The sequence below is a fragment of the Pararge aegeria genome, chromosome 15, assembly GCF_905163445.1.
Source record: "Pararge aegeria chromosome 15, ilParAegt1.1, whole genome shotgun sequence".
In the NCBI taxonomy this organism is placed as follows: Eukaryota; Metazoa; Arthropoda; class Insecta; order Lepidoptera; family Nymphalidae; genus Pararge; species Pararge aegeria.
The window spans coordinates 7291788-7307882 of NC_053194.1; the positions used below are offsets into that span (position 1 = coordinate 7291788).

General features: G+C 34.8%; 1 protein-coding gene across 1 annotated transcript; it reads left to right on the forward strand.

Annotated features, from left to right (window-relative positions):
* The first annotated feature begins 1914 nt into the window (after positions 1 to 1914).
* Positions 1915 to 12319, forward strand: LOC120630136 (solute carrier family 22 member 13-like). The gene is made up of 9 exons (XM_039899286.1): positions 1915 to 1922; positions 2466 to 2754; positions 3215 to 3318; positions 5180 to 5334; positions 6219 to 6387; positions 8884 to 9019; positions 9814 to 10125; positions 10924 to 11237; positions 12136 to 12319. The coding sequence occupies exons 1-9, from the start codon at positions 1915 to 1917 to the stop codon at positions 12317 to 12319; spliced, it is 1671 nt and encodes a 556-aa protein (XP_039755220.1).
* Positions 12320 to 16095: the final 3776 nt, after the last annotated feature.

Below are 16095 nucleotides of genomic sequence, written 5' to 3' on the forward strand. Positions count from 1 at the left end.
GCGTCTCCATAAAGCAAGCTGTACTCAGATCCCAGATTACACGTAAGATAACCACAATCAGACAGAAGGATACACTACACGCCTAAATATCAATTTTCGTACCTTCAAGATAGACTATATAAGTAACAAACCCCATTTCACTCCCGGATGACGTTGATAAAAGATGACTACGCTTTAAAATGAACCTCTTTAGTTTGCAGATTTAATGATAAAAAAATTCAGTAAACTATTTTACTATTCATAAAAGTGATATTGAAAAAGTTGAATTAATTATTTTTCATTTATAAGGATAAACTTCCAACCACTATTTTACCCGCTTAATTTTCAAATATTTTTTTCTTAGTTTTTAATAAATTGTAATTATTGAAATCTCTTACCTAAATCACTTGACAAATATAATCTAAATAGATGCTTGTGATTTTTTTTTTATATAACATATACATATATTATATATCATTCATTGAATTTGTTACTATCGTAATGATGTTTTACTCAAAGTGGGTAGGTTACTACCTAGCTGCCCACTTAAAATAATCAAGAAGGTAGAGAAAAATTATAAGTAGGACAGAAATCATGAAACAATTACTGTAATTTGCAGCAATTAGGTAGACAGTACAAAAATTAATCGTGACAGTCATCCTTGATTGCTTGCACGGTGTAAATTTGTTAATTAAATACTTTATTTATTTACTTAACAAATTTAAAATATTGCTAAGTAAATACATTATTTATTTATATAAATAAAATTAGAATGATTCAATGATTTCGAAATAAATACCGCTCAGATGATTTTTGGCAATAGTAAATCCAAAGAAAAAAAAATTATGTCTTTTAGAACGGGCGGCTTTGTAACGGCCGAATATATGTATTTTGAATTTTAACAGACATGTAGATGATTATACAGGAATTATAAATATAGCTAGCTTGTATTTTAGAAACCCCTAAGAATTGGGTTGTGGAAGATTGTGTCTATAGTGTGCCATGTTCACATCATCTCATCAACATTCATATGGTAGGTTAAGTTAGGTTAGGGTTTTAGGATTAGATGGGATTCAGAGGATTTAAAACATTTAAATCTAATATAAGATTACATTACCTCTATTATAATTTTTTGAAAACAATCTTTAACCAGAAATAGGGGTTGATATAAAAAAACTCTCGGGATTTGTATAAAACCGTAATAACACACAACACTTAGTATATTGATAAGCCGCTAGTTAGGTATGTTATCCGAATTTTAATAAAAAGGAGAAGGTTTTCAATTCGGTTGTAATTATTTATACAAGAACATCTTTTGGAAAACCTTGACAAGAAAGTGATAAGAGCTAGATTTCACATGATTCTCATCGCTTTTTTGATAAAACTGCAATCCGATCATGATTTTTTTAGCGTATGTACCTAGATCTAGACTAATATATTTAGAAGCTTAAAGAAATCTTTCAGTTTTCTTTCAGACGGTTTACATATTTTTGGAAAGTAGTACTTGCACGTACGAGTACATGCAGGGAGGCTGCATGTGCATGTATTTGTAAATAAAATTATTAGCTTATTGCATAAACATATACTATTATGACAGTCAGTTTACACGTACCTGCATTATTCAAGGAATCGTGATCTTCAAACGAGAACAAAATTAGAATACGGGGAACAACCACTGTTCCACGGCACTAACTTCAAACCTGCTTAAGATGTAGGTATTAATTTTGTATTTTCGTTGTTTATCCTTATCTTCAAGTTTTTACTCGTATAAGTAAGCAAATATTGATTCTCTAGTTGTAACGAATATTTCAATTTCACACCAAAAGTAAGTAGGTATTTGACTTTTATAATGGAAACAAGATGTTAAGTCAAAACCAGTAGGTTGGGTGAATGACGTGAATATAAAACGTGCATTGCGGCCTCTCACCTGTGAGGATGTCAATGTAAGTAAATAAGTAATAATACAATGGAATTTTTCACTTGCAGCCCAATACAGAGAGTCGTGAATATAATTCATCATCATCATCTACCTCTTATCGGCTCACTACATGGCACCTTTTCTCAGAATGAGAAGGGTTTAGCCCGTAGTCCACCACTGGCCATGCGGATTGGTAGGGCCAACGCACTTGAGAACATTATGCAGAACTCTCAGGCAACATGAAGGTTGCAGCATGTGAAATTTAATTGCTTAAAACAAACATAACTGCGAAAAGTTAAATGGCGTGCTGGGAGTCAAACTCGGTCTTTAAAAACAATCAACCAGGAAATGCAACATATAAAAAACTACTGTTAGTCCCAGGCTTTCGGGATTTTTAAAAATCCTTTGGAAACCGTCTTTTCCTGGGATAAAAAAGCATATTATGTTACTCTCCGTCCTTTCTAACTTGCTCAATGCCATAAATGGAGTCGATTTGTTACTTAGTTAGGGCGTAAAGTAAAGACAGACAAACACTTTCACATTTATTATATTAAGTATGGATTTTTAGAATTGGAACAGTACACGAAGATGTTACAACGGATGTTTTGGGCCAAATCGGCTCTTGGCAATGGCTGGTGACAATGGTTTCGGCAGCTCTCATGGTGCCTCCAATGTTGAATCAATATGAAGACATGTTCCTGCTGGCGTCCCCCTGGGGAATCGAGTGCGAGGTCCCTGGCTCCTCATCAATATTTAACAAGAGTTTGTGCTCTTTCTCTTTTTTAAATGGCACGCAAGTACAGAAATGCAGTGTATGGCATGTCAAATTCCTATGGATATTTTCGATTAAGAAAACCGTAGGTACCATAATTTATGATTTATTAATATAACCCTATCTGCCTCGTTAGTCTAGTGGTTGAATGTTCAACTACGGATCACGAGGTCCTGGGTTCGAATCCCGGGACGGGAAAAAAAAATTTAAGAAGACACTGTGAATTTTTTTGAATGGTTGGTATATGCTGAAAAGCCGTCTTTCTTCGGATGATGACGACGAATCAGATCATTTTAAGTCTATTGGTGTCCCACTGTTGGACACCAGCCTGGCCACTCATAGGAGAGACGGTTTTGTGAGCAACTCATTAAGCTACCCCACTTAGGGTTTGTAGCTTTAACCATCATTATCAGTGCATTTTTTTAAATCAAAATCGAATATCCAACAATTCTTCGCTGATGCAGGAAGCAATCCGTTCTTGAACATGCTATCTAGACCAACGAATGCAGTAATATTTAATCTTAAAAATCAATATTTTTTTACAGTGGCTGATGTTCTGCGACCATAAAATAAAGGCATTATCAACAGCAATCATTTGCCGATTAGGTCTAGTATTTGGCTGTATAATTTTCGGCCTTGTTGCAGACAGGTACAGAATTATTATTTAAAAATAAATTAGAAAAGAGATTTCCTTCATGAATACTTGAAATTGATTTTTGTTATATGTTTATAACATGATTACCTAAAAAATACCGGAAATGCTTCGCTAAAATAGGATAGGAAAACTATAAGAAATAAGATTTATTTTCATAGAATTTTTTTTTAAACATTTTATAAATACTATGCAATAAATACGTACATTTATGAACAAACAATGTATCAATTTAGTTACCAATGAAATGAGTAAAATTTCACAGGTTTTTTAACTCTGAGCTCGCATTGTAAAGTTATAGAGTAAACTGATAAATTCCTACTCAAATGCGGTAAAATATTTCATTGAAAATTCTGGTTTAAGTACACACTTAGGTAGTTAAGTACCTACTTGGGTGTTTCTTAATATTTATTTTTTATCAACAAATATATATATAAGTACCTACCTACTTATTTAGGTCACTGGTAATCCTGTACTAATAATGACATACGAGTACCTATCCACTAAGTAGCTGCTCTTGAGGATGAACGTAATCGATTATTTATTGGGCATTAGCCTAAGTGAACAAGTATCATTACTTGGTACTGATAATAACCGGAAACGACGGTTTATCATGATCTGCGAAAAACAGCGCATAGGTAGGTAGGTATAAAGTCTTCTCACTATGGCGCTTTGGCCTGAGTGGTATTCACCTTAACTTTCCGGGGTTAGTTAAAATATCACTTCCTTTAACGGTGAGGGAAACCTGCACGCCTGAGATTTCTCCAAAGTGTTCACAAGACACGTGTTGTTTCTTCCTTGCTACAGAACCCTCTGTGTGCAAGTCCAACTCGCTAAACATAGCTGGTTTAAGTCAAAGGGGCAACTAGGCAATGGCTCAATAAAGTTTTGTGCAGTTTTTTTGAGATTGTGTCTATTATACCAAGATAGGTTTGCAAGACAACGAATCAATCGTCCAAAGGTAGGTATTTATAGGACATTATTTAGGGCACAATCGCATCGCTTTAATATTGAATCTAGACTAGATGGTAAGATAACTTGACTGAAAGTTATCTTTGCCTACTTACTGATATAAATCTCTCTTGACATAAAAAGATAGGTATCTTGCACGCAATGGGGTATTTGATTTTTTTTTTTTATTATATGGAGTTATTATTTTTAAATATCTTCTTCTTTTTCCACTCAGCATGTTTACGCAATCCATCTAGCTCTCATTTCATCTTCCTCTACTTTGTTTAACATTCTTACGAATAAATTATGTTTATCCCTCCGAATTACATGACATTACTATTTCTACCCTTTCCTTGCCATTTTCTATTTATTATTACCATATCCATTCTTGTTACACTATATACATCATAACATTCGCATTTCAGTCGAATGGATATCTGCGGCTTGAAACGTCGCAATTTATTGAATTGTTATCGCCGGCGCATCGCGCTGCTTACACCCGCTGTAGGATGCAAACTATTAATAATTGTCTTCATATTCATTCGTTATTGTAATTTTTAAAGCCCAGTTGTAAGGACTTCGGCTTTACTTTCGGGGGCCCGAGTTCAAATACTAGCACGCAACTTTTCCAGTTATGTGCGTTTTAAGAAATTAAAATATAACTTGCTTCAACGGTGAAGGAAGACATCGTGAGGAAACCTACACCAAAGGTGTATGAAGTCCATCAATCCGCACTAAACCCTTCTCTTTGGAGAAGACCCGTGCCTTGTAGTGTGCTGTTAATGGTTTCATATGATGACGAAGATGATTAATTTTTACCAATCAATAACTGTGACGAAAAAAAGTCACCGTTTATATTACCTAAACATAATATATTTAACTACCTATTGTAAAAAAATTGTTTCAGTTTTGGAAGAAAATTAGCCATCACGATAGATGTTATAGCAGAACTTGGATTTCGTTTAATATTAACATTCTGTGATTCAGAGAGCTGGTTTCTTTTGTTAATTTTCTTAAGATCACTATTTGCAAGCGCAAATATTTACATGGGAATCATACTAAGTGAGTAGTTTATAATATTTCTTTATATACTAGTATACTTAGAAGTTATTTAGGTACAAAGGTATAAATAGTATCCTCAGCCTATCCCACTAACCCTAAGGAAATCCTAAAAACCTACTCTACCACCGGAAGAAACTAACAAGAAACGCAAGTGTTGCTCTTTTCCAACGATAACATTTTACAACTAGCAACTAAGAACACTATAATTTTAGTTGCACATCCATATCAGTTAGCCTTAACGGGCAACGGCCGAAGCTACGCGCCAGACCGGACCAATGACCAGAAATTATGAAATTCCCAAATAAAGGGTCTATATGGGAATTTCATAATTTATGGTCTGAGTTTGAATTCGCGAACTCCCATTTATCAGAGCAAAGCGATCTATCACTACGCCAGGGAGGTTCATAATATTTGGTATTAGGTAGTAGCAATATCATTTGCGTAATTTATAAGCAGTGATAGCCTAGTGGATATGACTTCGACTTCACTTTTGGAGGGCCGAGTTCGAATCCCGGCACATACCTACCTTTATACTTTATACTTTCTAAGTTATGTGCGTTTTAACCAATTGTGTATCACTTGCTTCAACGGTGAAGGAAAACATCGTGAGAAAACCTGCATGCCTGAGATTTGTATACAGACCGATTGTATACCACTACCACTGGCCCAGCGTGGTTGACTATAGACTTACCCCTTCTCATTGTGGGAGGAGAACCGTGTCCTATAGTTACCGTAATGAGTTGATATGATGATGATTAATATCGTATGAGAATTTACATTCTTCTTTATAAACGTATATATTATATGAAGGTAATCGTTATTTTTTCGGTCGCTGATTTTAGTTAGTATGTTCTTAAACTTATCATAGTTATATTTACTTGCAGCATGTGAAATCGCTAGCACTTCTTGGCGAACTCTATTAAATGCAGTCGTTTCAATTCCTAGGATGCTAACAACCGTATGCATAGTTCCTTTGGCAAACGTCGCACCTAATTCTGAGACTTTCAACTTTGTAGCGTGCATACTTAGTGCCTCTATGCTAATACTTCTCAGGTATTGAAGGACGAACATACATGATATAATTGAATAAATTATCGGTTTCTTTAGGAAACGTTGTATTTTACTTGGAATGCCTAATAATAATTTTTTTATATAAAAAATAACTGTGATCGAAAAAAATAATTAGGTTACTTTCAATATTAAAACATCTGTATTTCATATATTATTGTATGTATCTATTTATACTTACATTATTGATTCATACTATAAATAAAAATGAAAACAATAATCTGTTAATGTCTGTGTATTGTAGATATATATGTATTCTATTCGCATCAGTTATTTTTATAAGGACCTACTCAGCTCAAGTTTTCTCTAATTCGCGGGCTTCTGGAAGAAATCTCTTTAGATAAGTTGTCCTTGTGCACCTCCAGTCTTCTTTATGTTATTTTTGTACTAATTAAATAAATAAAAAGTGAAATTGCTCAAAGCACCAAGAAATAAGAAGCATTATTTAAAGCACTTATTGATAAACGAACATCTAGCAAAGAACTGGTTCTCTAGTTCGCTAAATAGATTAACCGATACGTCAATACTTGTAGCTCGATGTGGGACTAAAACTGCTAAGTAATAGTAACTGAACATCGCTTAAGTTGCGTTTGAAAACATTTCAATAACAAACAATGATAAATTATTGCAATTTTTTTGCAGTAACATGAAACATCACAAATTAATTGGTAAAATTACTGTCGTAGTTGAGGTTTTAATGAAATATAATGGCGGTAGAACTACCTCCATTTTTATTCTTCCCACAAAGCAGCATTGCTGTTTTCCGGTTCGAAAGGTGTGGTGACATGCACTTATCACTTTCGGCTCAGGTTAATGGATACTGGGCGGGACGTTGTAGGACCTTCCGAAGTGTTGATCTGTGTTGATCTGTGTTGTCTGTGTGGCTCCAATAGGTGATGGTTTTACGTCAGGTAAGCCATCGCTTGACCCGTCAATTATAACTATGTAATAAAATGTTATGTAACAATTTGATACGCATTACGATATAACTACAGTAAACCAGCTTAACATGCCATAGCATAGATACATGGTCCTATATCTAATGAAGGTGATCATGTGGTCAACTCCGAGTTCTTACGTTACACGCAATGCTCCATAGTATAAGTAGGTACCTTACTTTTTAAAACTACGTAGCAAAATATGTAGATAAAGCCAAACTAAAATAGAGAACCATTATTATTTTTGAATTAGTGGAGTTTCTGCCGTAAAGGAGCATTGTTGCAATGCTGTGTTCTGGTCTGAAGGCAGTGCCGGATTAACCACATGGCAAGAGTAGCAATTTCTACGGGCCCCGCGCGAAAGAGAGCCCTGCATATGTAATACCACTTATCTCTGCCTGACTGACTGACAGACACGCACACACACACTCACACGTACTTGCACACGCACTTGCACACGCACACGCGCACGCATACGTACATGTACACGCCCACGCACACAGACATAACCTATAGTAATTTACTACACTATTAATTACCCACAAAATTGTAACCTGTATATATCAAATACGTATTGTATTAAGAGACGTTTATACCTATTTAAGATAAGATAATATATTGAGCATTGAATTGTATTTTTATCACATTATACCTAAGAACCCTTAGCAGATCAAGGGCTCTTTTAAAGAATTTGCTACGGGCCCCGCGCTTGCTTAATCAGGCACTGTCTGAAGGGCGTGGTTGCCGGTGAAAATATATGTACATGAAGCTTAACATTTATCGCATCAGGTTGATAGAGACGGCGACACTTTATAGGACGCTTTCCTTGCATGCCCTCCGCAGTCGGCAGTGTTTCTCTGATTATGGGCGATGGATATCTGGTGACAATCTGGTTGCCCATTAAAACGTTGACTGATAACAATATTAATATAAGGAGCAAAAAAAAACTCGTTGTGCAGTTTACTAGGCTACACAACATTGCTTATTCATTCAAGGGCAATTGTACATTATTTTATAACAAATTACCAAATGATTTAATTTGGTAATTTGTTATAAAGAAAATTTGAGAAGTTTCTCAATAAGTTCAAAGTTTATATAAAACGTAAGCTTACAGAAAAATCCTATTATAATATTAAGGATTACTTGAACGATAAAAAAGCTTGTGTGTGAATTGCTAGCTTCATAGCTTAATATACATAAACTGTGAGATGGTGATAACAAAAAAAAAATTACCCGGCTAAGTTTGTTGTGGGCTTTTCTTAGACCAGGGCGCGTTTGGAACCCTCGTAGCTTTTGGCTTCAGCTGGCGTACGAAGTTATCACCATCCCCTTACAATTATGTAAACATATATGTATGAACGCTTCATAAGTGCCTGTGTTAGGCCTACATGAATAAAGACATTTTGAATATGAATTTGAAAAAAAAATTATAAGTACAAAATATTAGTCGAAAACGACATTAGGTATATTATATCGGTTTCGACTAATATTTTGTATCAATTTACACCGACAGAGTACATGTAGGTACCCATAATCTTCACAGATGGATTCCAGAATCACCACAATGGTTACTCTACAACAGAAGAATTCCCAAAGCTGAACAAATTATGTTGAGGGCTGCTAAAATAAATGGTATCGAACTTTGCAGTGATTTCAGAATAAGACCCGTCAATCATAAAGTACGTACGTAAGTCTTTGTACTACATTGAAAACTATAAATAAATAAAACAGTGATAAAGTGTGTAAAGGCTCCTAACCCTTTAAGTGCCTTTTCTTTGTTCGCCGAAGCAATCATATTAAAGCAACAATCAGTCTGCTATTTTAAACTGGACCCTGATTTTCTAAGTACATGTGTATAAGATGTATTCGAACAGTCAATAAGTACGTGTTGTAATTCACGGATTCGAAAAATGGTTAATTACTACATGCAGGCCTGATAAGAAAGCGCACAGTCACTCAGCGTGAGACGGAGTATATTAGAAATGAAGATATCCGTCGAAGAACCACCGACATAGCCCATCGAGTTTCGAAATTAAAGTGGCAATAGGTGGGCAAGCTCAGATAACCATTGCGAGCCCTAAGGTGTTGGAGTGGACACGACACACCGGTGAACGCCAACCTATGCGCAGCATCCATCCATCCATCGGTTTATTTAATAAAAACAATGATGATGATGACATCCTAACGAGTTAACTTAGTACGGAGGTTGTTCCACCAACCCATAATGTAAGGCAGTAGTTGATAAGCGTCGTTACAGCAGTGTTTATTTTATTTTATTATTTTACTAAAAGTAACATAATAATTTATTGCATTCTCACGTGCTGGTGCCATAAAGTAGTATAAAAGTTATATAAGCGATTATTAACAATAGTGGTATAGAAGTTATATTAATCCCATATCCCATATAATCGGCATCTACACGCAAATTACTGTCGGTATTAAATAATTCTTGAACGTCTAAATTAATTTGCAGGCCTACCAATGTTTAGATGAAAGTTGGACATGTGTCAATATACTAACAACACATAACATAAGAGTTCTGTCGTTTACAATTTTAGTATTCTGGACATTTTACTTCTTTATATCGAGCTCTTTGTACATAAGGATACATTATAAGCAACAACACTACGGCTTATTGAAAACATTTTGTTTTGTTGTCCTCCTGGGACTTTTAAACTGCTGCTTGTCCAAAAACCTCAAACTCAAGTGGTTACTTAAAATGAACTTGGCCTTTATTGGTACTTCTAGTACAGGGCAAATTTTTATTCACATGTTAAAATTTAATGTAAGTAATTATGTATACTTAGTAGGTAAATTCCTTAGTGTGGTTGCTCAAATAGTTTGAGCACTTTACTAGCCAGAGACCGCCGAATTCATGCCGATGCTGCGTCGGCTACTTCATAGGCTCCGCGCGTTTGACGACCTCTCTGGGAGATCCCAGATTTGATCTCCGAGCTGGGCAATTTAGGAATATAAAATTTCGGAATTTTCTCTGGTCTAGTCTTGTCAGAGGCTTTGGTCGTGGCTAGTTACCTAGTTCTATATGATCAAATGATGCTGTATTTAAAAGTTCCTATTTATTTTTTTATACTTTCCAAAATGTTGGTGTGCATACTCTTTGAGTGGACATGTAAAGAGCTACTTAGTTTATTTTTGTTAACATATTTTAATCGGTAGCAAGAACATTTGTGAGAGTAATTGCTATTTTTTTTATCCAGTACTTTCTGATTTTTATTCAATTCAAGCTGCCTCATTGCTAGAGATTAATGCTCAGCTACGAATCACATGATCCTGGTCTTGAAATGGTTATTAACCCGGATTGGTTCTGAAAGGGTTACGAACTATTCAATGGTTATTATGATAACTTTTTTAACAGCCCGATGTACAGAAATTTTGTGGCAAGTATACTTGTTCACTCTGGTGTCCCAAAGATTACGTTAGCCCGGTCCTCGTTATTATCACGAAATTGTGATTCATAGAAGCAATTCAATATGCATTAATGCTTTCATTCCTATTTCCCACGAGAGATAAGTTCTGTGAGGATCATAATAACGAACTCAACTATGTGTAACTTTTCTTGCAGAATACAATAACTAACATCATATCTCCTTTAGCATTGGCAGCTAGTGTCATTGTACACGGATTAATTCTAAACATAACTCCGCGACTGTTCGCAATAAACATCAGAGCTACTTTATTTGGATGCTGTTATTCTAGTGGACACCTTGGTAGTATAATATGCTACCTAATAGTGACACTCCGTGCAGTTGATGACGTCACGATGATGATCATGGAAGCTGGGCTGGCAGCACTCCTGATTGTTTTATGTTGTGTATTGCCCGATGTAGAGGGAAGGGAGTTGCCCGACGTTTTGGAGGATATGGATTACTTCTCAGAGTAATATGTTGTTATACTTAATATTTAGTAAGCAGTGATAGCTTAGTCGTTAGGGCTCTCGCCTCCCTTTCGGGGAAACGAGTTCGATCCCCGGCACGCACCTGTAACTTTCCGGAGTTATGTGCGTTTTTAATTTAAGCGCTTAAAAAGCCTACTGATAATTAAGAAGGAAAACATAGTGAGGAAACCTGCATGTCTGAGCGTTCAGTTCTCCGTAGCTTTCTTTGAGGCGTGAGAAGTCTACAAATCCGCACTTGGCAAAAGTGGATATAATAAACATAATTGAACATTTCCTCCTTGTTCCTGGAGCCCAAAACAAGGCTAGCATTGGAGCGACCCCAACCTTGTTTTATAGGGCTACAATTCAGTATCCGGGTAGAGGATATATTGCCTGTGAGGAAAAGCCTAAACAAGGCAAATTATCCTCGAGGATCATATTCCGTCGATTAGTCTAGACTAGATGGAGAAGAATTTAATGGAACAAAAAAAAGCTCTTCTGTAGCTTAAGTAACGGTTAGGTACGCTAACCAGTGCTCAGTCATTGGTCAAAAATGGCAAACCGAATTATTTGTTATAATAGTGGTAATAATGCGTAGATACTCTTTAATTTCTAACGACTTTACTTATCATGTTACGATAACCAATAGTTTAAAACGACCAGTCATAAAATACTTTGAGAATGTATCTTACGCGCGAATCTAGTGGTTAGCACGATGAATCGGGTTTGATTTCCAGATCAATATTGTTATGGAGTTTTTGTTGTGAAATCTTCAGTAGATACCAGCCTGAGATTGAGATCAAAATTTAAATTATGAACGTTTACTTTTGAAATTATTCTTACTTCTGAACAAAGTACCTGTCTACGTAATCCTTTATTTTCAACACTTTTACTCTTAAGGTTATCAAAACCTCTTAGATGGGCGTCTCAAAAGACCAACTCTCCGTCACATGAAGAAGTCGAGATGAGAGTGTATTCCTTTGGCAGTGCAAAGCATAACCCCTCAACCCGCAGCCATTCAAACGAACGTCTTCCTGCAAGACGAATAGGATTCGTGCATATGGGGCGTTTCCTTCGAAGATAGAAAAACAACGTTTACCAGGATTAAAGTACGCCGTAGAACTTAAGTTCTGCAATAAATTAATGTAGGCAAATATGAAAATCATTACAGTTGCGTTTTGTTTTTTCATTTGAATCCAAGCACCTACATTAGCCACGCATTGGTTGAAGTGATAAAAAAATCTTATAAGTTAAAATTTTCAAAACTCCCTTGTGAGCCCCTTTAAATTTTCATAACTCGAAAGTATTTTTTAGATGCAATTTTACTATTTACAACATTTCGGCAAAATCGGTGGCGGCTAAGATCCCGTGGTCCCACCTATTTTACTAACTGCAGGCCGATTCTGTATCTCAGTGTCAGTTAACAACAAATTTAGCCAGCCTACGCATCTGGAATGTTTGCGGAAGCCGAAGTTGACTGCTTTTACGCAAAAATGCGTTAAAAATGTGGCTCCCTGATGCAAAGGTTGCTGGGGAGCGCCAACAGCATCCTCAAGATATGCTAAATGGGTAAGTGAATGACTGCATTAAAAAAGCACTCGATTTTAAATGAATTTAAGCAGCAGTGATTCGCATATACAAATACAATTCTTTCACTAACATAGAAATGTGTTTTTTACTAAAAAAATATAAACCTTGCTGCCTGAAATATAAATATTTTATTTAACGAGGGTTAGAGCATGTTAGAAATAAGGACATTTAAAATAATAAGCGGAAAAATATATTAATATATTTTATGTACAATATGAATTTTATTACAAAATAATCTAAAGAAATATACTTATTATGCCTAAGTAGTAACTACATGTTTAATGTAGAAACAATGACACAATTTTGCTATCTTGGTAGTTAGGTACTTAGTTTGTTCCATATCACGGCATATAATGAATGTAAATTTATTAGACAAGCGAGACCTTTCCTCTTTGTTTGATACGGGCATGATACAATAAATTACGTCAGAATTAACATGTAAATAAACACTATACACCTACATGCGGCACCGTATTATAGTTGAACGTATAACGGCATTTTTGTAAATTCTACGTTCAAGAAGTAAATATTGTGCAGCTATGTGAAAAGGAATCAGGAATTATTTCCATAACTTTATGATCCATAATATGCCGTACGTTCATGAAGTTTTAACTACTCTTGAGCCAGTGTGTCAAATAGCTACTGGGTTGATCTAACCTAAATACAACAAGTCTCTTTTCAAATAAGAAACTCTTTGCGCAAAAGCAATAAAAAAAAAAAGGATTATTCGCAATATATAATTTTTCTTATATTATAATATTAAAAAATGGTTATAATGACATTGGGTGTTTTAATGTTGGTAATAAGCTAACTGTTTCAGAATCTTTTATAGAGAATTTAAAGTTGCTACAGGTAAATAATATCAAACAGATATCCTGTGCACTCAGGAAGCAATCATATTACCTGAATTTGTTTTAGAAGTTCAGCGTCCAGCACCGTATACATTTTCCCAAAAAAAAGATTAGAAAGTTACCAATACATGATAGTGCATTCACAATTATTTATTTTGCTTTAATGGATTTATTGTACTACAAGTAAAATCTTTGTTTTTATTTAAATTTTAAATGTTTTAATAAATATTATTTAATTATAAAAAATTGACTCACGATTAAAATAATAAATGTTTTTTTTTTATTATTTAAAAAATAAAAATGAGCTATACCTACAATATACAATATTTTATTATTTAAACTCATCCAATTTTATAACAATCACAACAGTTTTATTTAGCTAATTATAATTTTAGGTTTAACCCTTATTTACCTCATTGCTTTTAGCTATAATTTTATAACATTTTAAATTAGGCTAGGTACGTACGAGTACGTTCATCCATATTTTATTTACAAATGATTTGTTATTTCGGCAAAGTGCAGTAGAACTTTGGCACAAGCATTAGTAAAAAATTAACTTTGATTTTTAATATAAATTTTTAGGTAAATAGTTTAAAAATTCAGAAGAAAAGTAGAAAACTATAATGCGAGAGGACCGGACCGATGGATGCTCAGGTATCAAAGTGCTGAGAAGGTGACCCTCAACTAGGTGTACACAGGTGGCACCAGACAGAAGAATTTAGAGTTCTATACAAAATACCTATCTCCAGCAGAGGACGCCAATCGTATGATATATGCTGAATTGACAATAAATTATTAATTTGTGAATGGTGCACTAATTTAAGAACGAATATTCTTATGCCCATAACTTAATCTAAATTAAATTTTGTCTATAAAATTATGAAAGCGACTTCTTACTTTTTTTTAACAATTATTCGTAAATGGATATATGTTTTAAGTTGGATGCACAGAATTTAAGCGACTTTATGTAATTACGTAGGGGTTTAAGAAACTCACTTCAAACCATATGCATCAGAATACCTAGTTTATGTTATCCCTAAATTTTTAATTTAAAGAAAAACCAGTGACGCGTTTTCATGAAATTAAATAGTTTTAAGAAGCCGTTTCCATACTTTGCATCCGAATATTTCAATTCATTTTATTCAATATACATTTAAAACAATTTGCATGATATGCAATCTGCACTGCAATGGATATATGAACTTGTAATGTGATTCATAAAGTTCTGTTTATACAAGAATAAAATAACAACAGATACGGGGCGTATCACTTTATGATTTGTGGTTACCTACCTACTGGCCTTATTAATTATAATTGTAATTAAGATTTATACGCTTTACTTAGAGGACACAACCCTGCATTACATTGTCTTGAAATCAATAATGTTGCACATTTTATGCCATTTTCATTCCATTGCCATTCCAATTCAGACTACGCTATTATATTCATCATCATCAACAGCTAACTGCTGAGCTTTTCTATCATAAGGGAGATGGTTACTGTGCAAAGACCCATCACGCGGCTCCTATGCGGATTGGTGACAATGTCGTGCATACAGGGTATGCAGATGATATAAAATGGAGAAAATCTGCAGCACAGGTTTATTATAACTTAAGGGTAGGTAATGTACGAGATACCTTAAGTTTTCATAACCAGTCCTATTGATTTTCTCTATATAATATCATCTGCATACCCTGTATGCACGCCACTGATAGGTGGTCTGAGGAAGACCATACCATTTTTATAATTATCAATACCGGCGATCGTGCCACTGCAGGGCACGGACATTCACTCAAAATGAAAAAGGGTTTATGGCATTGCATTGTCCAACGCTAAGTGCGGATAGCTAGATCTAACACGCCTTTGAGAAAATTATGGATACCTCTAACATGCAGGTTTCGTCAAGATGTTTCATTTCGCCGTTAAAGCAAATTATATTTGATTACATACGAAAATAACTCTTAATAATTAAGAGGTGCTTGCCGGGATCGAATTCGGTCCACCCGAGAAGCGAAAGGGAAGGCGGCGAAACCACTGGGCTATTAACGCTCTTAACCGCTCATAGCATCAATACTATAAATACTAATAAATTTTCGAAAGTGTCTGCTTGTTTGTTTGTCCTTTCTTTACGCCCTAACCAATCAACTTGATTTTTGACATGTAGTTAGGTGAGAGATCGGATAATAGGTAACATATAGGTATTACTTTTTATTCCAGGAAAAAAAATAGTTCCCAAAGGATTCTTAAAAAAACAATAGGTAGCTAGTGTACATAGCAGAATAAAATAGCGTAGTCTATTTATTTACCTAGTTTTTAGCCTAAACACAGTGGTCTATAACTATTTGGACAAACAATTAAGTCGCCCCAGCTTCTATGAAAGACTGCATATGCGTGGGTATAATTGACTTGCCTAAAAAGT